General features: G+C 36.9%; 1 protein-coding gene across 6 annotated transcripts in view; it reads right to left on the bottom strand.

The window, feature by feature from the left end:
- The window catches only part of Chrdl1 (chordin-like 1), a 110,372-nt gene that overhangs the window by 16,262 nt on the left and 69,123 nt on the right, over positions 1–24,987 (bottom strand). For 4 of the 6 annotated variants that reach the window (XM_005404653.2, XM_013504551.1, XM_013504552.1 and 1 more), the window contains 3 exons: positions 23,552–23,697; positions 21,787–21,880; positions 5,665–5,732 (listed from right to left, as the gene is read on the bottom strand). In XM_005404653.2, coding sequence (XP_005404710.1) covers positions 5,665–5,732; positions 21,787–21,880; positions 23,552–23,697 — 308 coding nt within the window. The remainder of the gene's footprint in view (positions 1–5,664; positions 5,733–21,786; positions 21,881–23,551; positions 23,698–24,987) is intronic. The other 2 variants (XM_005404652.2, XM_005404654.2) reach the window with 1 other exon arrangement.

Genomic DNA, 24,987 nt, shown 5'->3' with positions numbered 1-24,987 from the left:
TCTTTCTGCTCTTGAGGTCCACACTTTCCAGTTTAGAGTTAAAATAGTCGTCTGCAACACAAGGCAAATGGTGACAGAGGCCACAGGAGAAGCCTAAAGTGCTATATGCATCATTGGGATGAGTAAGAGAGTTGTTAGTCAAGGAGGAGAAGAATGGATATGTTTTTTTTTTTTTCTCTCAGTTTGTGGGAAATATTCTAGGCAGAGGTTTTCAAGTTCAGAAGGTGTAGCAGAGAACAGTGTCCATAAAAGGGAACAGTTGAACAATAACATTCCAAAGGAGGCTGGAGCCAGATCATGGAGGACTTTAAATGACAAGTTAAGGGATACTTTATTTGGTAAGTGACAGAGGTGGGAGTGTGGAAGCCTTTGAGGGAATTTTTTTAAGTAGAGAAGTAACTTAATCTGAACTGTGTTTCAAAGCAATGAACCCTAATAATGTATAGAGAGGAGGAAAACTAGAGAGGAGGAAAAGATGGGAGTCAGATGTAGTCTCAATAAACTACACAGGGACTTCAAACAGAGGCAGTAGCATGACATCATTCAGCATTGCATTTTATAGATGGACATTTTATAAGCCATACACAATAGTGTTAGAATATAAGGACTACAGATCAAGGACTTTGTGGTGTTCACTCCTATATCTCCGGTGCCTAGAACACTGTCTAGAATCTAGAACAGTGGTGGTGAACCCATGGCACACACACTGCAGAGGGCTCTTTGTCATCACTAAAAGCTCTAAAAGGCTCACCATCACTGATCTAGAATGTGCTCATCAAATACGGGTTGGATGAATGAAACCATGGTCTTCAATCATTTTTCTTTCAAGGATTCAAAACACATAATGACCTCACTATTCTGCTACCTCTCCCTTTCCCCCATGCTGAAGTAAGGTGTAGGTAAAGGAGCGTGGACTGAAGGAAGAATGGAATTTTAAGGCTTACAGCCAGATATATTAACTGTCTTTTAGAGGTAATTGTTAGGGAGAAAGGAGGGGAAAAGCATTAAGAATTCTTTCACAGGCAATTAGAAAGGAAGATCCTTATATTCAGTGATGGAAGTAGCAAGTAGCCTTGGGAAGATAGTTACAGGGTCCTCTGACCTCACTATCCCATAAAACATTTACTAAAGTTATAGCCACACATGTTGCTAATTTAGTTTTTGGAATTAATATTGCTTTCCCAGTGGGAGGAAGGAAGAGCAAACAGGAGCTGGAAAGTAAGAGGACCTTTCATAGCATTTTGAAAGAGCACATTATTCTGTATATCTAAGAAGAGCCAATCCTGGTGCATTGCTATAAAAATTCACAGAAAGAAGAACCTGCATCAGTTTGTTATCATGGACACAGGCTCCACAGTGCAAATACTTTTCATCCCACAACGGCTCATATGTCTTTTCTGTCATAATCATTCACATTCCACAAAGGCCATTACAGATTGTTCTGACCTTTGTGGAGTTTGGCAAAGTTTTGCCAAAGGAACACAGAGAAGACAGTTTGGCTGGTGCGTGTCATACTGATGCTAAAAGACAGGAGTTTGTCAAGGATGGGATTAGAAAGGAAAGGTCGCTGTCCTAGGATAAGTTCCAAGTACAAGAAGTTCTCTGATTCATGGTGGTGGGCACACAATGAAAAGCTCTTCTTCAGTTCCAGGGACTGGTATGGTAGGAAAATGATTCAAGACAAAAAATAACGGCCCCAGGAATTTTGATCAGAGGACGTATAGCAGACTAGTCAGCCTCCAAAACCTCACCTTTTTGCAGTCTTTTGTTTGAAAGACGAGAAACTGAAACTGGCGTGGGGGAAGGTGATTATTGCAGATGATCATGAAGGTTGAGTTCTTGGAGAGGTTAGGTGAATGGGAGTGGGCGAGGAAGGAGAGTAGGAGGTGATTTGAGAAAGAAGAGGAAGAGAAGAAAGTGTGTCATAAACATTTGGTTAAAAGATGTTTGGTTACACTATTTACAGCTGCAACTGCTAGGGTTGTGTTGCTATAAACATGGGTATGCATGTATCCCTGTAATATGATGGCTTTAACATTTTAGAGAAGACACCTAGAAGGGGGATAGCTGGGTCAAAAGTAATTTTTATTTTTAGTGTTTTGAGAAAACTCCACACTGATTTCCATACTGGTTGTACTAGTTTACATTCCCACCAACAATGAAGTGTCTTTTCAGCCACATCCTCACCAGCATGTGCATTATTTGATTTTTTGATGACAGCCATTCTTTCTGGGGTAAGATTGTACCAGTGTAGTCTTAATTTGCATTTCTCTCATGGCCAGTGATATGAACATTTTAAAAATGTATTTATTGGCCATTTGTACTTTTTCTTCTGAGAAGCATCTATTCATTTTGGTTGTGCATTATTTCACTGATTTTTTTATTCTGGGGAATCTAATTTTTGACTTAAAAGTTCAATTTTAAAAGTGTCTTCAGAATGTATTTTAATGCATACACTCATGAAAACATTTTATTTTAGTCACTACTAACTTAGAACAGTACCTGGCCAGAAGACACTTAGACCAGTTTCCTTCCCAAGCCATTGTTCTGCCAATGTGAATGAGGCAAGGACTTTTATTCATTTCATGTTGTTTCTATCCCAAATTCTTTCACTTTTCTAGTGGCAAATTTCAATGTACGGTAGTGGTATCTCAGTTCACAAACTTAATTCTTTCCATGATTCTGCTTGTAAATCGAATTGGATGAGAACCAAATCAAATCCAATGTTTAGGTTCAATGTTGACCTTATGAGGTAAATTCATTCTTATGTCTTTTGCCACATTCGTGATCCAAGGCACCACTATAATTTACTAAGGGGCAGAACACAGAGTCTGGCTGTTGTCCAAAACAAGACCATGTTTATTCTCATGTTTTGGCTTTCCACCTTGTGCCTGTGCTTCTCCCTTCTTACATCCATACCACACACACTCACATAGCACATGCCCCTTCCAATGGTACATAGGCCAATTCATATGAAATTATGACCTGGAAAGCAAAAACTGTTTAAGGTTTTAACTAATGAGACATGCTTAAATGACTGGTTCACCTTTTTACTCAACTTCATAAAACTTGATAAGCTGATCTTTTTCTGCCCATTTGGCAAAATAACCCCATCAGCCATGTATCTATAGAAGGGAAATTTTGATAGTTCCCTATAAATTAAACAGTCTACCGGTTAGGAAATGTGTTGTTGATGGTATTATTTTTTTCTCCCATGCAACAAACTGGGCATGCAAAGAATATTCAGCAGGGATCCTACTATCTTCTTACTTTACCATAGTCAAGAGCAAAGAATATATTTGAAGAATTTCTCTGAGAAAAACTCCTGTGCATAAAAATATGTGAAAACCCCCTCCTTTCATGCCCCACCCCTACATATGCCATGCTACTTTCCACACTCATTCATTTAACGTATCTTTATTGGGCACTTACTCCATATTCCAACTTTTCCATTGCTCCAGATACGATTTATTGTTGGAATCATATCCCACAATATCCATCCCTTTCAGAACAAAGGAAAATATCATAATAAAGAGGAACCATCTGTCCATTTTGATCTTAAAGTTTTGTTTCTAAACATAGCTCTTGAACTTTGCTGAAAATCAATTTCAATGTCCTGTACTCTGTATCTGATCTGTTTTGCTACAAAATGTCCTGCATTAAGCCCTTTCCTATCTCTAGTAGTTTAGTAAGTACAATGAAGCCAACAAAACAAGAGATGATGTTGGTCGTAGTATGAAATGCAGTGAAAAACAAAGGCTAATTACAGGTATTACCAGCAAGACTGCTAAGGGGCTCAAAGTGCTTACTGTGGATGCCTAACAGTTTAAGGTGACTGACCCCTAAGTTTCCTTTGGAATGGCATCTGATTACCAGTCATACTTCACCACTCTAAATTTCTGACTGCAAAGAAAAACCAAAAAACTTGGAGTGAGATAAAAAGAAAATGCACAAGACAGAATACTGAAACTGACACCATTATCTGTTAGGATCTGTAAGGAATCTCAGTATAAAGCAGACAGAGGTAGATGAAGGAAATCTTTCCTTGGAATCTATATTAACTAGCAACTAAGAAGCCTGCCCTCTCTTATGAAAAATTGTCTTTTTCCCCGAAGTGTTCAGAGTACTATTTTACATTCCTCTTGCAATCCTTCTACACGCATTCAGAAATATTAATGGCCTAAAAACAATGGTGTTAAAGAATAAAGCAAATAGAAAGTATTTCATCTCAGAACAGAGACTGTGTTGAGTGTTGGCAAGCTGGAGGCATGTAAAGTAGAAGTTGCCCATAGGATGACCAGGAAGCCCAGCTGAGACAACATGGTCATATTTGTGTCAGCACACAACTTCCTACCCTATGAGCCCCTTCTGCAACGCTCACTGTCCTCAGGCCTGCTGTATAACTTTTTAGGCTCCTGTCTTGCCTGCAGTGCTATTTGAGAACAAATTCCTAAAGTTTTAGAAAATCATTTAAATTTCATTTATCACAAAACTAATTCATGTTTATGGAAAACATCAAATAGTACAGAAGACAAAGTGAAAGGTCAAAGTCGACCTTTCCTCCTGTCTATATCTATCCCTCTAATATTACCACTCTTAACATGTTTGTGTGTGACCTTCCAGATCTTTTTACATGCATTTTATACATGCACACATAGTTTTTACAGAAGGAAAGCATCTTGTTTTACTACATAATATGTCTCTGAATTCTTTCTACTTTACTACATTCAGATATACCATATTCACTATAGCAAACAGAGTGTCCCATCAGTTGGGTGTATTTAACAAAGCATCTTTTAATAGTTAATTAGGTTGTCTCTATTTGTTTCTTATTCTTATAAAACCAATGCTGTTATAAATTTCCCAGTATGGTTCTTGTACAAGAGTGTAATGAACACCAATTTATGTGTAATGAACACCTTTCTACATTTTGTACACTTTTATAAGGCCCTTAATCTGATTCATTCTTTCAACTGAAACAGTTTTAGAATTTTAGATGTCTGAATTCTAACTCTTCTTAACCATACATTTTATAAGAGAGGGGTTCTATTTTGCTGTTTGCCTCAAAATACAAAGGAACAAAAGATACTTCTATTGTACATATACAGACACTGACTTGTGAAGCTTGTTCTGAGACTAGCACTGATAACATAAGTGAGATATCACAGGATGAAGGGTGGAGGATCTGGCCTACTATCTTTCTTTTCTTTTAATTCTATGATCAAAAGCCTTAAGGGTTTTGGGAAGGTTTATGTCCAAAATACCCACCAAGTCTCACAAAAGGATGGAGTGGACAAGTGTACAAACCTAGCAGAAGATCCTCTCATAGAAGATTTTTACTGTTGAGAAGAGAAGCAGTGATGTGCCTTCCTACCAAAAGATGTATGATTTGGCAACTCATCCCCAGAGTACCAGATTCTGATGCAGATGAAGGGGGTGTGACTTCTTTGTTTTTATGGCCTGTTTCTAGTTATCAATTATAAAGTGCTCTTAAGTGCTCATGGGTTGGTGATGACGTCATTCAAATTTCCAAGGAAGAGGAAGAAAAATGGTGGTAGAAATGGGCCCCTTTTGGATTGGCTGGGATAGTAGTCATGGGGAGAAGAAAGCTATGCCTGATACTGTGGCGTGTTGGATTGCAGTATTTGAGCTATTGACACTTACTGCTTCTCTGTTGGCAGGTTGCCGGAAGATGTCACCATCAGAATGTTCCCACGACAGCTCTCCATCCCCTGTTTATCAAATAGGAATAAAGAAAAAAATCATACATATATAGAAAACTATTACCCTTGTGACCCAGCCACATTTTCAGTAGTATAATTCCAAAGTGCTCAGATGTTTTAACTCTTAGGCCTGTTCTTAAAGACACAGTGCTGAAAGATATCTCTTGGTGTGCCTCATGGTTCAAAATGACTCTGAATACAGTTGCCACTTCTAAATGAATGACCTAGCAATATTATCCAGAATTTGGAAAATAAGAGAGAAAATAGTCATTTTCCACCTTAATATGGCCATGCCTATCATATTTGTTTATTTTATTCTGGTGACAGTTAAATATTTTGCAGGTCATATATAACTTGTATTTAAACTAACCTTAAACAGTGAATTTTGAGGATTTGGTCTGTCATGAGTTGTTAAGTTCACCATCATGTCTCTGAGAAGTTATGAGTTAATTGAATGTTAAGGTGAAACTTCCTATGATTATAGTAATTACATAACAAATATTCAAGATGCCCTCCTTTATTTTTGCCTGACACACTTTTCTCTGCCTATGGGACCTACTCTTTGGACAGCAAACCCTTGTCATTTCTGTCTTTTAGAGAAACTTTTTTTATGAGGAGGACTGTACTTTAAGCTTTGGGAGCAAGAGAATACAACAGACTCAGATATTCCTCAACTAACTAAAATAAAGAACAATTGGATAATTTCCAAGAAACCTATTACCCATGACTAAGTAAGCAAATGGGAAAAGCTTGGTCGTAGAGATATTGGCACCACTCTAAGTGAATGCCATTTAAAGTATGTATGTGGCTGAAGATAAACACAATATTCAACCAGATATTTCATAGGATACAAGAAACACAGAAAAGTACACATATAAACAATTTTCTGTTACAGTTTCAAAGACCTAAAACTTAATTCTAACACGTTAGTGGGTCAAGAATGTAGTGGTACTGTTAGGGAAATGATTGTGATACCATTGGCTCTTAGTTGCTTGGAAAAGACCTGAAAATTAGTTTGATGGTAATATTAGAATTGAGCAGTCACTTATAACAGAGTATGACTTTAACCTTTACTGATTCAAAGGAAATATGGAAAAAATTATGAGCCTTAAAGATTTAATTGTAATTGCAGGGTTACACTTAAAATATCACTTTGACTGTATAATCACATTATTACTTGATCAAAACCTTGCATGAGTTCCCATTGAAGACTGTAAAATCAGCCCCCACGTCATCTTCACTGAACACCTAGTTACCTTCTATCCATCTCTCCGCTATACTACTATGAGAACTTTAATCTCCCGGGTTCTTATTTGAACATGTGATGCCCATTCTTGCCTCTATGCTTTAGTTCTTCCTATTTATTTATCTAATTTTGAGATGGGGCCTTACTTTGTCATCCAAGATGGTCTTGAACGCCTGCCCTCAAATAGTTCTTGTGAGTCAGCTTTCCAAGTAGCTGGGACTAAAGATGTGTCCATGGCTTTATGTTTTTCTTATGAAATTATCTTCCCATCTCACATGCTTCATAGCTTCCCTATACTATGAAGATCATTAAAGTACTTTCTTTACAAAGTATTCTTCAAACCCACATATACTGCTGACTGGCTGAAGTGCTTCCTATCTGGTAGCACTAAGAAATGCAGAGGACTTCAGGTGTAAATTTGTTTGACTGCTGCATTTAGCGGATGGAAAAACCAAGGCTCAGAGCAGGGCAGTACGCATTCATAGTGAAAGAATGAATTTGTGAGAATTAACACCAATACTTTAGGTTTCCTGGCTGCCAAATTCTATGAGGCAGGGTTTGTTCTTTGTGATATGAAACCAGCATCTCTAGCCATTTCTGATACACACTAATCATTTAACTAATATTTGTCAAATGATGGGACTGGAAACTCTTCTCTAACCACTCTATCTAAAATTTCAATCTTTGTAATATTTCTTATTCTCTCTCTTTGCTTTTTCTCCATAGTACTTATTACTCTCTTCTATTTTTATATATTTTTATTTCTGTTTTTCTCCACTAGAATTTTTCCATGTGAATAAGATTTTAGTCTATTGTGTTCATTGATATAATCTTATTACAGTAATGCGCACATAGTACTCATTTACTATTTGTCGAATGAATGAATGAATTCTAAAGCATTGTATTTTCTGCTGTTAAATGTTTCTTAGGTCTGCACTGCCTCTCCAAACCCACTTTACATCCCTTCAAATGAGATACCATGCCATTTTAGACCACTCTATCTACCCCTGATCATTACTCAAAGTATGATCTCTGGACCAGAAGCATCAACATCATCTGGGAATTTGTTAGATATGCACAATTTTTGACCCCATCTAAGATCTACTAAGTCAGAAACTATGGAGTAGGGCCAATGATCTGGGTTTTGACAAGACCTATAGGGGATTCTGCTATATGCAGGAATTTGAGAATAACTGGGATGGAACACTTAGCATATTGCTCAGTAAACTTGAGGTGCTCAATATGTACCAAATTAAACTGCAGTAAAAATACAGAATTAAGTGTGTAACCAGTACTATAATCTCTTCTTCCTGATTATTGCATGTTTGACTAAAGATGGTAGATAAAACCTGCATCAAGACCTATGTGGGCACCCTTGACTGGCAACTGTAAAAGTGAATATGATTTTTATCATTGGTTATAATTAGGGAATAATAACAAAAAGTCAGTAACATGTATTGAGCACCTAAGTAGAGAGTCTAATTCTATGTATTGTAGGAAGAGTAAAGAAATCAGGCTAGGCCGTTGCAGTCAGCATGTTTATATCACCATTAGAAGTAACAGGAAATCAATACAGAAAACAGCCTAAAGACACATGTGGATCAACAACTGAAAATACAAATGGACTATACATGCTTACAAGACATTGAATGGGAGGAGAGTGATCAGATGTAATTGTGAAAAGCATTCTAAAACCTCTCAGTCACATCTTTAGAAGTATATGGTATAGGGTATAAATGGACAGTTATGTGGACAGAGAGTATCAGAATCTAAAGGAATGGCATTTATGAAAAATATCTAAGGTAGTAGCATCACACATTTGAGAAAGAAAGCAAGTGACTGTATTATATGTATGCATATAGCATGTATAATATATATAATACAAGAGAGAGAGAATGAGAGAAAGAGAAAGAACAAGTATTCACAACAGCAACAAGAAAAATTAAATACTTAGGAATCAATCTAACTAAGGAAATAAAAGACCTCTACAATGAAAACTGAAGTACTCTGAAAAAGGAAATTAAAGAGGATATCAGAAAATGGAAAGATATCTTCTGTTCCTGGATAGGTAGAACCAGTATAGTCAAAACAGCTGTACTTCCAAAATTGATATACACATTTAACACAATCTCAATCAAAATTTCAACAGTATCCCTCACAGAACTGGAGAAAACAACCCTTAAAATTCATATGGAATGAGAAGAGACCTAGAATAGCAAAAGCAATTCTAGGTAGAAAGAACAAATCAGAAGGCATCATCATGCCAGACCTGAAGTTACAGTACATAACTGCTGTGATAAAAACAGCATGGTACTGGCACAAAAAACAGACACAAGGATAGGTAGAACAAAACATAAGATGCAGAAACAATCTCAAGCATTTTATTATTATTATTATTATATTATTATAATTAAGATAAACTCATTAATAAATGCTGTGGGGAAAACTGGATATCCACATGCAGAATATAGACTCTAGACCCATATCTCCCACCATGTACTAAACTAAAATCAATATGGATCAAAAAACTAAAGTTTAAGCCAAAAACGCTTAACATGCAGAAGACAAAATAGCTAGAACTCTTGAAGTCTTAGGTGTAGGCAAGGACTTTCTGAACAGAATACCACTGCACAGGAAATAGTACCAACAACTGACAAATGGGACCATAACAAATTAAAAAGCTTCTGCACAGTCAAGGAAACCACTAATAGAGTGAAGACAACCTAGAGAATGGGAAAAATTTTTGCCAGCTATTCCTCAGACAGAAGACTAATATCCAGAATATATAAAGAATTCAAAAATATTAGACCCCCTCCCCAAAATAAAAGACCTAATCCAAAAAAGGGCAGGTGTAATGAATAGACATTTCACAAAAGGAATACAAATGGCCAATAAGTGCATGAAGAAATTCTCAATATCATTAGCCATTGGAGAAATTCAAATTGAAACAACACTGATATTCCACCTTACCCCAGAAAGAATGGCCATCATCAAGAACTCAAATGATGACAAATATTGGTGAGGCTGTGAGGAAAAAGGAACCTTTCTACACTGGTGGTGGAAATGTAAACTAGTACAACCAATATGAAAATCAGGATAGAGATTCCTCAAAAAATTGAATGTAGAAATTCCATTTGACCCAGTTGTTCCTTTTCTAGGTATCATCCCAAACGAGTTAAGAACATGTATTACAGTGATACATGCATGCCCATGTATATAGCAATACAATTCAAAATAGCTAAGTCTTAGAAGTGGTCTATATTCCATCCAAAGACGAATGGGTAAAGAAAATGTGGTATTCACACAGAATGAGGTAGTACTCTGCCATAAAGATAGATAAAGTTTTAGACAAATAGATGCAACTTGAGAACATAAGGTTAAGTGAAATAAATTAGGCACATAAGCTTAAATATCACATGGTTTCTCTAATATGAGAAACTTAAAGATAAACAGCAAAATAAAAGATAACAGGAAATAGAGAGGTAGGTCTTTCTCAAAGGGGAGGAAAATCGAGAGATGGAGGGAAGAGAGAAGGAGTGGAGCAATAGGTGATAAAAAAAAGCAATTGAGATGTATTATGTACACGTACCAACTCCACATGAGAAATGTAAATGTTATATACTGTACACATATGCTAATATACTAAAACAAAATTAAAGCAAAGTAAATTAAATTAAAAATACGTGGTGAGAATGTATGTTTGTAGGAGTGAATCAGAAGAGAGGGAATAAAGAAACTATTAGCTGGCTGGTGCCTATGATTTGCATTCTGCTCTTTCAGTGGAGATGTGGTTAAAGAGATCCATGTTCATTGTTAGAAACAAATTTTTTTTTTGCTTCCTAAAGTACTCCCAATGCACCTGCTTTTTTGTCACTGTATGTTGCCCCTGAGGAGAGTTATCACAAAGACTAAGTCTCCAAGTAATGTCAGAGGTAACACAGTTCCCAAAGTTGCTTCACTTCCCTAAATTGAGAGGCTGTATAGTGTAATGGCTAAGCAAATAGCTTGGAGTCAGATAGTTGGGGTCCAAATCCTGGCTTTGCCTCTTCCTGCCTGTAGGACTTTGGGCATATGAATTAAATTCTGTGTGTCAGCTTTCTTATTGCTTAAAGAGAAATATAAATAGCTTTCTTCTTCAAATATCTTTTTAAAGTATAGGTTTCATGATTGCTATCAACAGAAAATGTTCACTTAGCATTGTCTTCTTCTTTTTCAAGAATAGCTTGCATATGGGGAAGACCCAGTTTAAGGGACTCTACCAAGTGTGCTAGGTATTTAGTAGACAAAGAGATTGGAATCAAACAAATAAAGAAGGCATAGCAGCAAGAAAAAATTATCCCCCAGAAAGGGAATCATTTTGTTCTGAATCATCAGAAGCCGGGGGAGACATATGCAAAATCAACAACAACAACAAAATGACTATGGACATGTTTTCAGCTCAAACCTTCTAAATTGGCAGAGAATCTTTCATAGTCCTCTCTTTATTTTCACCTTTTTAGAAAAGGAAATCGCATATTAATTAAAACACCTTTTATTGCTTGGCTAAAATGAAGCTTAAAGGAAGAGATATCTGATTCATTGAAAGTTAATTTACATAATTATAAAGTAGGGTTTTCAAATTCTGTGTATGCACATAAAATAGTCCTGTACCACCACATCATGAATGGACAATAAAAATCAAGACAGAAAAGAAAAACTCAGTTTTCTACCTTTGTTTATTGCCTGGTTAACCTAGAAAGGAAAAGCCATCATTTTTAAGGTCCTTCTTCTTTCCATGAACACTATTTTGAATTTTTGTCCTACTCAAAGATGACTAACTATTTGGTATAAGTGGAGGGCATGGATTTGGTTTTAATAGCCAGAGCAAAACAAAGCAAAGTGGATGCAGTCACATTGATCCTTTGCTTGAAACAGCTATATAATTACATCTACTGTCCACTTTGCCTGGGCTGTGGAGACTGGGAATTTGTAAGTTCTTATAGTTATTGCATAGACATTGTTCTTTTCCTTTTTTTCCTCTTTTTACATTATCAGTCAAAAAATCAAACTGATTCGTATAAATGTTGGAGTCTAAAGCTCATGAAGACTATACTAATATGAGCAATCAGCACATTCAATGGTGTTTCTGGGTAGCTACGGCATCCCGTTATGTAATCAGAAAGAGTAAGGAAGAAAGAAGAGTGACTTTAACTATCCATGGAGAAATAATTGCTATGAAATGCTTTAATGGGAGTTTCTTATTTTTACTGTAGCACTAGACTCACAGACACTCACAAAAAACCCTCCAATACCACAAACAGGATGGGGCTATACTGACCCTGACAGAAGACCACAGACAGCAAATTAATAATTATGGCTCTTAATTTGTTAAGCTCAGTAGGAAAGTCGAGATGGTCCCTTCCAGGGTCTAAAGGACTTTCTGTATAGGAGAAAGTATTCTAGACATAAGAGATTTTTATTATGTCTAGGAAAAAGGGAAGCGGGTCACATACTACTATTCTTAAGATCCCTGTATTCTAGCCAAGGTGACATCTTAAGAGAAATTTTGCTGCTTTTTGGAACTAGAGATCAAGATTTTTAATAAAATGGCAGTTTTCTTGAAAACTGAAAAATTACTTCCAGTTTAAGTTACCTTAAAGGAAGTAGCAGAAATTTCGCAAGTTTTTGAAGAGAGATGTAGGTTTCACCCTTGCGCTCATTCAAGATGTGTTAAATGAAGCAGCTTAACTGCAACAAGTTGTGAGTGTAGTCATTTCTCCTGCCTCTTTAACCAGGCTGCAATTGTAGCCCTATCATGAACTTTTTATTACTGTAGCTTTCTTTGATTTTAATAAATCTATCAGTAAAATATATGGCTAATAATACTACATTAAAGAAGATGCAAAGAAAAGATGATCCTTTACTAGTAAAATTTCCCGGTTGAGAAGCCAATACATACAAAACAAGGAATAATAGAAGAAATTATTCTTAAATATGTAATTCTTTACTGTTGTAGTTTGAATGTAGTTTGTGCCTGCCTAAACTCACATGAAAATTTGGTTGCCAATGTAGTGGTTTGGGGAAGTGGGACTTCTGAGAGGGATTAATGTCTTCCCTTTCCATATTTTTTGCCACACATATTACAGCATGTGGTCCTCATCAGAAGTCTAGCAGTTGTGGTAGCTCACTCTTGGAACTCCAGCCTTCAGAATGCTTATCTAAATAAACTTTTATTTTTATAAATTATCCAGTCTTGGGCATTTTGTTATAGTAACACAAAATGGATGAAGACCTGTATGAATGATAGGGCAAGAAAGACTCCATTTTATTTTTTTAACTCCATATTAAGGGAAGTCACTTAACTTCACTTAAACTGTAGTTGACCCTGCTTTTCATTCCCTCCCCTTGGTTAGTTATCGACCCACTTAAAGGAGACCAGAGTCATAAAATGAGAAAAGAATGTACAGGACAAATTACAAAGTAGGCTGAAAGTTAAACCACAATAGTCAACTTCTGGGAAAGGTAAACCTTGTAACCATTATGTGACATTCTCATAAAATTCCAAAAAAATGAGGTAACGGCTACTATGGAAACCTAAGAATGTACTTAAACAGAAGGTGAGATCCAGATCAAGGTGGACATCTTCTCTGGCTCCTGGTTAGAGACTGTCGGTCAGCCAGCTCAATAAAGCTTTGCTCTTTCCTGCTCTTTCAGTCTCTTGTGAATGCTGGCTTTGTTGAACTTGCTTGCTGTATCATGAACAAGACTAAGCTTTGAAGATGGTCAAAGAAAGAGATCAATGAGGACTAGAGTGAACTGCAGAAGAACTGCAACTTCAGCTGAACTCTTGAAAAATGAATGAGATCATAATAGGTAGAAGAGAGGAGAGGAGCTGTTATAAGCTTGCGCAGAGTAAGAACTGAAAAGAAGCACATAATAGGAAGATAAATGAGAAGGGACATAGTATATCATAGGATAAACAGACCAGCAAGCCTAGAACAAAAGGCATATGTAATGATATAAGAGAAATGAGGATGAGTGGTAGACTAAGGTTGTACTGAACTACTTTATAGAGAGGCTTTAAAGACAACCTGAATAATTTATTTTATTTTATTTTTATTTTTTTTGTACATGGAATTGAACTCAAAGCTGAATAATTTAGATTAGATAATATTGTAAGAAACTATAGTTTTTGATCAACATGACCTAGTCATACCTTAAGAAGAAAATTCCTAGGCTACAGTACTATGCAGCATGTACAACACAAGAAAAACAGTAGAGAGACTCTCGATGCATGGAAGGGTTGTTGCTTTCATGACAGGATCAGCAGTTGGGGATTCAGGAAACGTGGGACAGGCAGCAGTTATATCCCTAACTTTTGAACCCATCTTCACTCATGCTGGAGTTCACAGTAAGGGAAACATGTGATTTGAGACCAGAGAAAGAGCCTTATGAGTCCTTTTTTATCTGCCTAAGATCACCCTCGTTAATTACTGGACTGCCTAATACCTCCCCTTTGTGGCATGTGGCACAGTTGCAATTTAACTAGTTAACTTCTTATTACAAGTGAAAAGTCTCTGTTCTCCACCAAAATACTGTGAGGGCAGGTTCCATGTCTGCTTTTGTCCACTATTATATCTTTAGCATTGTCCTTTTTTATGTGCTGACATCCCTCTACAATGTCAGGTTAGGCAACTTTGTGGTTACTTAATGAAAGAAAGTATTACTAGTGATTCTTCAAGCCTGGAGAGAGAAGACTGGGATGAAGGTAATCCTTGTGATTGATAATGGGTAGGTTGCGGCATTGATGGGGAAAAACAGGCAGTATAGTTACTGCATTAGTGGTGTCTATACCGATGTTGATGGTATACCAGCTACATATGTCCCTGCTCTCACTTTACTCTCTCGTCAGACCCCTGTGAATAGATCCCAACAGATATTGTGGGGGTTAAGAATTCAGATATCCACTATAAACATAGGTATGCATGTATCAATGTAATATGATGTCTTTAACTCTTTTGGGAAGATATCTAAAAGGTGTATAGCTGGTTCAAATGAAATTTTTATTTTTAGATTTTTAAGGAATCTCTACACTGATTTCCACAGTGTTTGTGCTAGTTAAATTCCCATCAACAATGTGAAAGTTTCCTCTCTCACCTGTACAGCATAGTCAGCATTTGTTATTGCTTGATTTCCTGATTATGGCCATTCTTCTGGAAAAAGATGGAATCTCAGTGTTGTTTTAATTTGCATTTCTCTAGTGGCCAGAAATGTTGTACAGTTTTTCATGTATTTATTGGCCACTTGTACTTCTTCTTGAGAAGTGTTTATTCATTTCAGTTGCCCATTTTGTGACTGGGTCTTTTATTTTTGGTAATCTAAGTTTTTTGAATTCTTTCTGTATTGTAGATATTAATCTTCTATCTAAGAAATAGCTAGCAATTTTTCTTTCCCATTCTGTAGGTTGTCTCTTTATTTTGTTGGTTATTTCCTTTGTTGTGAAAATCTTTTAATTTGATATTATCCCATTTGTTGATTCTTAGGGCTATTTCTTGTGCCACTGGGAAGTGGCCTATATGTCCATCAATAGTAGAATAGATAAAAAATATGGTGTTTATACTCAGTGGGATACTACTCTGCGATAAAGAAGGATACACTTAAGTAATCTGTAGAAAAATGGACACATCTTAAGACCATAGTAATAAGTGAAATAAGTCAGACTTATAAGCTTAAATATTGTATGGTTTCCTAATATGAGAAATTCAAAATATAAATAAAAAGCAAAATAAAAGATACATAATAGGAAATTGAGATAATATTTTGCAAAAGAGAAGGGGACCAAGAGATAGAGGGAGGGGTAGAAGAAGAAATGAAAGAAGATTGAGGTGTGTAATGTGCATGCATCAGTTCCCCATAGGGAATGTAATCATTATGTACTGCAAACATGTACTAATAAAAATTAAAAATCACAAAGAGAGAAAATTTGGAACTCTGGAGCTAGAGTTACTAGGTTCAGTTTAGTTTTGCCATTTACTAAATCACTTGGGGAAACACGTAATTTCTCTGCCTCTATTTCCTCATTTGTAGGATGGGGATACGTGCTGAGATCACTGCCTACAACACAATAAGTGTTACATACATACACCATCTATCAAATATATAATGAGATTCCGGTACAATCAACTGTCTACTCCAAATACTTCTCCTTTGTTTGCAGTCCAAGTACCTTGCCTTCTCCGTTGCCTTGACAAGACAGGCAGGAGACAGAAAGCAGAAAAGATAAACGATGGAGGGAAACAGGGCGTGGATTTGGGTTTGAGACCTGCCTGCTCAAAATGTGGCAGTAGTACAATCTTTAAGGAGATTTTTTTCTTCAGATAAAGTTTTCTTAAGTTTACTTAAGGTTCAAGTACCCGTTTGCACTGTGCTTCCAGTCCAGATGAAGTTTGCTGAAGTGCTGGCAGTAACACATAGCCTCCCAACACTCTCTTGACGCTCCCAACCTCACAGACGTGTTTAACCGACTGCAGCTGGGGCTGACATTCAATCTTAAGCAAGGATTGCTCTCAGAGCGAGGAACTCTCTAGCTCCATAGTTCCAAATTCTTTCTTTTTGTCATTTTTAATTTTTATTAGTACATAATTGCAGTACGTAATGATTACGTTTTAGGAAGAAAGGCACACATAAGTAATTGGTAACAATGCAGAGAGGCTTTTTCAACGAGATCCTTTATATGAAAGTTTGCGAGATAGGCACTCAAAAGGTTATTTCCTTTTCAGGAGTTGGCCTGCAGTTAGGGTGGCCAGAATTGGGGAAAAATGTCTGGGTCTCTTGCTATTGAGTAATATGCTTATCTAAGGCACACCTTCAGAAAAACATCATTTCAAGAGAAAAAAACAGGTGGTGCAGAAATGAGAAATTGAAAGGAGTTTCAAGCACTTTATATACAATTATGAGATACAAAGAAACTGGAGGCACAGAAAAAACCCTGATTTTTATAAAAGTGTAGGAGTTAGTCTTTATAAACAAAGATTTAAAATGGTATATTTAAACTGGAGAAGAAATGGCAAAGAAAGAATTGAATGAATTGCCAAGCGTACAAAGGAACAATACATGATCAGTAAGAAGCAGCTTTCATCTGTTGCTTCTGAGGACACAATAAGAGAAATTTCAATTGTGACAAGAACACTGAAGATAGTTCAACAATCTGTTACCATACAAAGGACTAGAAATGGAGTTCTGTTCATGGATTGAATAAATACAAAGGCAAAGAAAGCTACTGGAGATAGAGGAGATAGTTCATTTCTACTTAACTTCAGATTAATAATTACCATTTCTTAAGTAATAACTCTGTAATGGGCCTTCTTCTAGCACTGTTACAACCATTATAGGTGGCAGACATTACAATCTCCATTTTCTAGTAAGAACACCCAGGTTCTGAGTGCTGAAGTAGGTTTTCCGATGTAACAACACTGAGAGATGGCAACCCTGCTATATTGCTTCTTGAATGTGTTTGCATAATTTCTTTTCCTTTCTTTTATTAATTATTCTTCAATATAAGTCTTTCCTCCAAAGGTTTATGTGTTAGAAGCTGAGTCCTCAATATGGCAGTAGTAAGACATGCTGTGGAATCTTTAAAAGGCAGCACTTCATGGGAGGCCAATGTAGGTACTGCCATTGGAAGGATTAAAGGAAATTTTGCAGGACCTTGGTAGTTCTCATGAAAAGGTTCTTAAAAAAGAGCAAACTTGATCCCTCCCCATTCGTTGGCTTGCTTTCGAGCCAAGAGGTAATCTTTTCCTTTTATATGTGCTCCTAACATGATGCAATCTGCCATGAGGGGATGCAGCCAGTGGGGCCCTCACCAGAACTGGTATCATGCCATTCAGATTTTTAGCCTCCAATGGTGTGAGGTAAACAAATATCTTTTCTTTACAAATTACCCAACCTTGGGTATTTTGTTATAGCAACAACAACAAAAAAACCATACAGCAGTTAGTAACTCAGGAGGGAAAACGAAACAATCATATCCTATTTTAGTGTTATAGTATCGAATTCAAGCCATGGCTCATTCTCTAGTAATCTTTCTAACATGCAGAACCTTTACTGTATGCCTAGCATGGGGGGAAAATAAAGATGTACCAGAAAGAGTTTCTGTCTTAAATCTATACACTGTTAGAGTTAAGATATAAATAAAGATAATAAAAGACAAAGGTAATAATGCTACCAGAGAATCACAGGTTACATGCTGTGTGGTCATGCAGAGAAGGTAAATTTGTTCCTAGTTTACAGGATTAAATGTGTTTCAAGGAGGAGATGGCATTTTAAGCCTGCCTTTGAAGGATGAGCAAGATTTAGTAGTACAGAAACTAAAATGGAAGTGGGAAGGCAGAGACAGGCCTTCCAGCTTTTTTTTTTACCAATATGTATCCTGAGGGTGACTTAGAATCTAAGGAGCCCACACTGGAAGTAGGTCCTGAAGTACTAGCAAGATTTTCACATGCAAGAATGAAGGCAAAGAATTCTGTAGTAAGAAGCATTATTGCCCCCTTCTGACCTTTACTGTACCTGTGCAGCTGTCAGGCAGGCAGCCATTTTGTCTCCTTTTCCTCCCAGTTCCTTATCCAAAAATGGCTACCACTCATTCACTAAACTTGGTTACCATATGATTGAAATGAGACTGCTTGACCAGTCAGAAATTGAAACTTCTTACTTCTCTATTAGTTTATTCAGATTTCAGAATTTCAATCAAATGAGTTTTGGTGTGCAAAACTTGGATATAAAACCATCATTTCAAACTGTACTCAGTGAGCTACATGATCTTTGGAATATTTTCTCAAAGTGGTGGTCCATACTCCACCATTCTGCAACAAAATGAATAATATGGTCTGTTTAAATGCAGATTCTTGCATCAGACTCCAAGACTGCTGAATCAGATATCTGCAGGAATGGGTCAGAGACATGAATTTAAACACATTCTCTAGGAGAGACTGAAGCACTTTAAAGTCTGAGAAACACGGAGCGAGAAAGAGAAGTATAAAGATAAAAGAGAATACAGGAACAATATGGCAGAAACCTGAAGTGAACGAATGGAAGAATATCAGCCTGCAGAGATGAAATGAGGGCAGACGATGAATTGTCTTCACTGTCAATGCCAGGGGTTGACATGTATTCCAGAAGCAACAAGAGCCACACTTTTCAGTGACAGTATGCCATAGTTCAGAGCCTGGAGTCTGGACCCAGGCTGCCAGGGCTGAAATCTTAGTTTCTGGACTTAGTGTGGACAAGGTTCTAAAACTCTGTCTACATTAGTTTCCTCATTTATGTTGAGATACTAAAGGTACTTATCTCACAAGATTGCCATGAAGTTAAATTTTATACATGTGAAGTGCTCAGAATTAGGAACTAGCATTTAGCAAGTATGATTTGTGTCAGCATAGACTTTTGAACAGGGATATAGCAAGGTGAAGGCTATCTTTCTGGAAGATTCAGATGGCAGTATATATAGGAATCTGCTAAATATTCTCTTTGAAAAAAAGTCCTGTATTTTTTTCTGTAACTCAACAGTTCTCTAGCTTGGCTGCACATTGGAATTACTTCCTTCTCCAGACCTGGGTAGGATTCTATAAAGACATTACCCGTATGCTCCCAGGGCTGATGGCAAATGTTACATATATATTTCAGATTTGTCCAGGCTTTATTATAGAGTCTTCACTATATGCAAGACACCATCTTATGCCCTTTTCTGTATTACCTCACTTAAATGTCACAGTCATCTTGAAGGAAGATGCTAATATCATTCTCACTTTTAAGACTACTAGCAAGGTTGAGTCAGGTCATCCAGCTAGAAAGAAGCTAACCTTCCTATTCTCTCCACTTACATCATTGTTTTTCTCCATTTTAATGTGGACACAATAGCCTGTGAGATCATTTTGTATGTCAGTTGGATTGAGTCTTTCTTTTTGTTCCAGTGTTGGGGATTGAACCAAGAGGCTCATGCATGTGAAGGAAGAACTCTACCACTGAACTATATTCCCAGTCCCTTTCAAAATTTTATTTTCTGACACAGTCCTATTAAGTTGCTCATGCTGGTCTTGAACTTATGATCCTCCTGCTTTAGTCTCCAGGAGTGTATCACATTCCACCTGGTTTCCTATGATGCTCTTGCTCATGAATTTCCATTGGTATCCCAGTGCACTAAAAGTGAAATCCAAAACTCTTTCCCATGTTTTTCAAAACCGTGAATTGTTTTACACCTACTCATCTCCCCAGCCTCATCTCACGTCCTGACAATTTCCGCCATAATCACCTTATTCCAATCACATTGGTCTTCCAAGCTTTTCCCTGTCTGAGGCCTTTCTTTTTCTTTCTGCCCAGAATGCTCTTCCCTATGTTTTTTCTTTTCTCTTTTCTGTTTTTTTATTTTTTATTTTTTTATACAGGGTTTTGGTATGTAGTCCAGGCTGGCCTTGAACTCATGGCAATGCTTTTGCCTCAGCCTCTCCAGTGCTGGGATTACAGGCATGCACTACCATGCTCAGGGTCTTTGTGTGAATGGCATTTTATGCCACCATGCTCAGGGTATGGACAGCTCCTTCTCATCCTTCAGATATGAGTTTCAAGGTCATCTCCTCAGAGGCTTTCTTGACCACTCAAACTGAAATGACTCTTATTTTCTATCTCAGTCCTTTGTATATCACATTTTTAGATATTTGTTAGACTATTTGTTTATTATTTCTCTTTTCTGGTAGAATGTCAGCTCCATAAGAACAGAAAATGTATTTTTGCCATTCAGTGTGCAATATATGGTTGTGCAGGTTGTGTTCGTGTAGGCAAGATAGCCTTGGTTTGCTTGTTGCCTGATGCAGAGTTTGGGAACAGAAGCAAAGTTTTGCTGAATACTTTTGTTTGTAAACCAAATTGTTTGCAAGCAGAAGCATTCGTGAACTGAGGCACTACTGTACGTTAACAAGGGTTTTCTGGTAAAAGCAGTAAAGTCTCTTAAAGGGTTACTTTTGGTGATTCACATAAAGATATCATGTGGTCTAGTGGTGTCTTGTACATCTACTGTATTTATCAATGTAAAACAAGCTTCAAACACAGTGTTGAGCATACAGTAGATGTTCAATAAATATACTGATTGGGTATAAAAAGAAGATAATATTAAGATATTGCTAGTAGGAGGGTGGGGAAAGGGAGGGCTACAGAAACTTGCTGATAGATTTGTTAATTTGAGAAAATGCAAAAAAGACAAAGGTGTTTAGGTTTGATCTCAGGAACCTAGGGGGGGAAAATGGTGCTACTATATGTAAAAATAGAATCTAAAGAAGAAGACTGAGTTGAGAATACAATGATTCCATTTAGGATATAATTTGAGAAAATGATGCCTCTGATTTTGCTATTATTGAGTTTTCATCATTTTCTTGTGGTTTTTAAAAACACCTAAATTTACCTGGCTCATTCTTCAAAATTGTCACATTAATGCTGTGCAAGCCCCCTTCGTCCGTTAAAGATCATGCATAGAAAGGAATGATTGGTGTTTTATGATACAATAATTTAGGGGCCAAGCAAGAAAGGATTCAGGAAGGACAGACAATCACTTTCATACTGAATAACTCCTCTAGCTTTCCACACTGCACTCCAGCTCGGTTTCTTTTAGGTTGTGGTCCTTAGAAATCAATGCTTTGATTTTTTTTTTTTCCTTTTGTGAATGAAAGCACTTCTAAAAGCCAAGGTTGCCATGGCAAATTCCCTTTCCTTAAGAGACTGGACAGACATTTTCCTCTTTTCTAAGTTCAGAATGGCAGCATCCAGGGTCTTGGGATATGGAAAACCTACCTCTGCATACCCGGCAGCAGGAATCTGGAACAGAGACTGGGAAGGCACAGGTTAATTTGGGGCAAGTCTTGAGACCACAATATACATTCCCTTCCTGCCAAAGAAAAACAGAATTGAGATCAAAATGATCTAAGATAAGTCCCAGGTTCAGCTCAATACCTAAGATAGAGAAGGGGCTTGGAATATGGCACTGTTCTCCCATAGTTTGTTCTAGGTACTTCCTACGTTTTATTTTGCACTATTTTTTCTACTTACTATTTCCCACTGTGGAGACTAAGAGAGTTAACAGTCCTAGTCAGGCATCCTGGTCCAAGGTGGTAGAAAATACTCTGTGAGGGCTGCCATGGGCCTTCAAACCACCAAATAATTTTGATCTTCTCTTCTCTGTTTACTGTATCCCTTATTCCTCAACACAGCCCAGCCAAACGTTGGAGGTATTAGGAAATGAGGATATTTGTGCTACCATTTGTGACACTTACTAGTTTCCTTTCCAAACCAAAGAGATGGACTTTCTTTGGGATAATACAAAATTATACAAGATAATCTAAAACCAGTATCTCTACCCAGCACAAGGCAAAGGAGATAATCCAGTTTGCTGGATACAATTGTCTTTGCAATAATCCTCACTTTCTAAAATTCTAGCTTTTAAGTGTTATTCTTTAAACCTTCCTCTTAGTTCTTAGAAATATATCCTTTTAGGGATAGAAGGTTTCCTGAAAAGTCACCAGGAAAGCAGCCCAACAGAAATTCTTCCTAAATCGCTGAAATACCAAGAGAAATACAAATTAATGAGACAGTTTTTACCACATTTCTCAGGGAAAGAAATTCTACAACTGTTCTTGTCAACCCTTGTTTAATGTTCCTTACAGCCGAAAAGTTGTTTCAGGATCTAACTTTATTCCTTTGTATTTCATTTTAAATACGCACCTTACTCCATTGTTTTAGTTCTATCTATTATACTCTCTAGATTACACCATTAGGTAATGACATAACTGATAAACTTTATTTCTGAAGTACATGAAGATCTTTTAACCAGCATGAGAATCACTGTGCTCAAACAACAAATTTTCTCACTGCAGGATACCAGGAATTAAATGGTTAATAGAATGCTTCAGCGATGATAACCAAGAGACATTCATTTTCTTGTAAATTAGATGTAGGAGCCTAGAATTATACAGTGAATTTTCCACCAAGGCATTTCCAAGGCTTCAAATAATTATAAGTACTTCATATGAATGCTAAGCTAATTGTACTGCTAATTTCTGTCGGTTTATTGTAAGGAATAGTTAATGCTTAATTTTCTCAACCAATTTTACATGCTTATATCTGGTAATCTGAGCAACTACTTTGAAGATAACAATATGCAATATAACAACCAATGTTAATTTCCTATCATCTTGTTTTGAAATTCTGTATCATTTTCATGTTTTTTTCTTATTTTTTAAATCTCCTTAAAATGAGCACTTAGGTAGTATAATTATGATTAAGAGGAGCACAAATCATATGAAATAGCTTGTCCTTGCCCATTTGAGAAGGTTTTGCCCCAGCTTTAAGCCTGGTGTGCAGCTGGCTCTGAGCTCTTCAACAGAATTGGTCAAGGTTGAAGAAAAACAGTAAGTTTTGATTGGCAGGGACAATTAGGGATTAAATATGATTCATCTTTTATTCAAACATCTTGTTTTGTAAGCTCAAAGAAAAACACAAGTACAGAGAGAGTTCTGTCAGGCAGGCAGGGAAAAGTAGGAGCACTGTGATGCCGTCTTACCGAGCAGCTGCACTGGGTGCACTGATTGGGTTGGCGGTTCTGAAAAAGCCCTTCAGCCATGAATAGCTCTCCATGTTGGTAAGTGGTCCCATTGTACTCACAAGACTTGCTGGTCACTTTATTGTTCACTGTGGGTAAGGAGTCTTCTGGAACAGGATGGAGGGGAAAAAACACACAAAGTACCGGCATCACTGCAAAGAACTTCATAAATCCCAACAGCAGATGGAGCTGTACTACATAGAGGGAGTTAAAGGTCAGTTCTTGCTCCAGTGGCTAAAGAACGGAAATAACGCTAAAGTAGCCAGACAAAAACAGTAGTGGACGTCACCATCCATCCATTCTTTCATTTGTTGAACATTTACTGAGCACCTACTATGTGCTAGGTACTGTAATGAGCTTTAGGGAGAGATCAAAGAACAAGGACAAGGCCTATGCATTGAAGAAGCTAATAATCCTCGATTAGCAAGATATTAACTTGCTTAATAGGAGGAAGTCCATGCTATTTCTAGTTCTTTCTTAGCGCCCTTTTGGGGAGAGTAACTGTCTATTATAACTATCCTAGGGACTTTATGCTATCTAACTTTTTAAATCATTTGTCATATGCTTCTATGCTTGCTTCAGTCTCTGTAGGTTTGGTTTGGTTTTGTTTTGGGGCAGGGGTTACTCTGCTGCCAAAGCTGGCCTCAAACTTATAGATTACAGATGTGAACTAACACACCTAAGTCTCTGAAGTTTTGCTTTTGGTTAAGCACTGCATGACTGCTCCTCTCTCTACTCCTTTATCTGTTCAAATCCCATCTGATGAAGGTTCAGCTCACTAGAAAGTGTTCCCTAATAATTTAGCCATCAATGTGCACCTCCCAGAGCCTCTGACATCTGAAGCACACAATTTAAATATAATTGAAATTTAAATATAGTTGAAATTGCTATTATTGAAATTCATATTTAATTGAAATTCATATTTGTGAATTAAAGTAACCTATCAAGTCATGTTCAAATAGCCTTCATATATGTTATTAAAATGGAACCTCACAACAATGTTGTGAATCGAATAGGGTAGATTCTTACCTTGATTTTTCATTTGAGAGAAACAAGTCACTGAGACTGAATTATTTATCCTACCTCACAAAGTTAGTGGATGATGAAAAAGGAACTGAAATCTGGTCTCCTGACTCTAAATTTCACCTGTTAACTTATATATGTATGTGTATATATTACTTTTTGAGAGCAAGGAATCTTACATGTCTCTTTATTCCCTAGAGTATAGCACAGGATTGCCATGTAGCAAAACGTCAGGGCACTCACTGAGTTGATTCTGACTGAATGATCTCTAAAAATATTTTCACTGGATTTCCTTAAGTACATGCTACATGTGTATCCACAAACACATACACATACACACCAAGTAACAATGAACATTTTCCAAATTTAAACTA

This window comes from Chinchilla lanigera, unplaced genomic scaffold (genome assembly GCF_000276665.1).
Source record: "Chinchilla lanigera isolate Chin_1 unplaced genomic scaffold, ChiLan1.0 scaffold00089, whole genome shotgun sequence".
Classification (NCBI taxonomy): Eukaryota; Metazoa; Chordata; class Mammalia; order Rodentia; family Chinchillidae; genus Chinchilla; species Chinchilla lanigera.
This window is presented reverse-complemented; position numbering and strand designations above follow the sequence as displayed.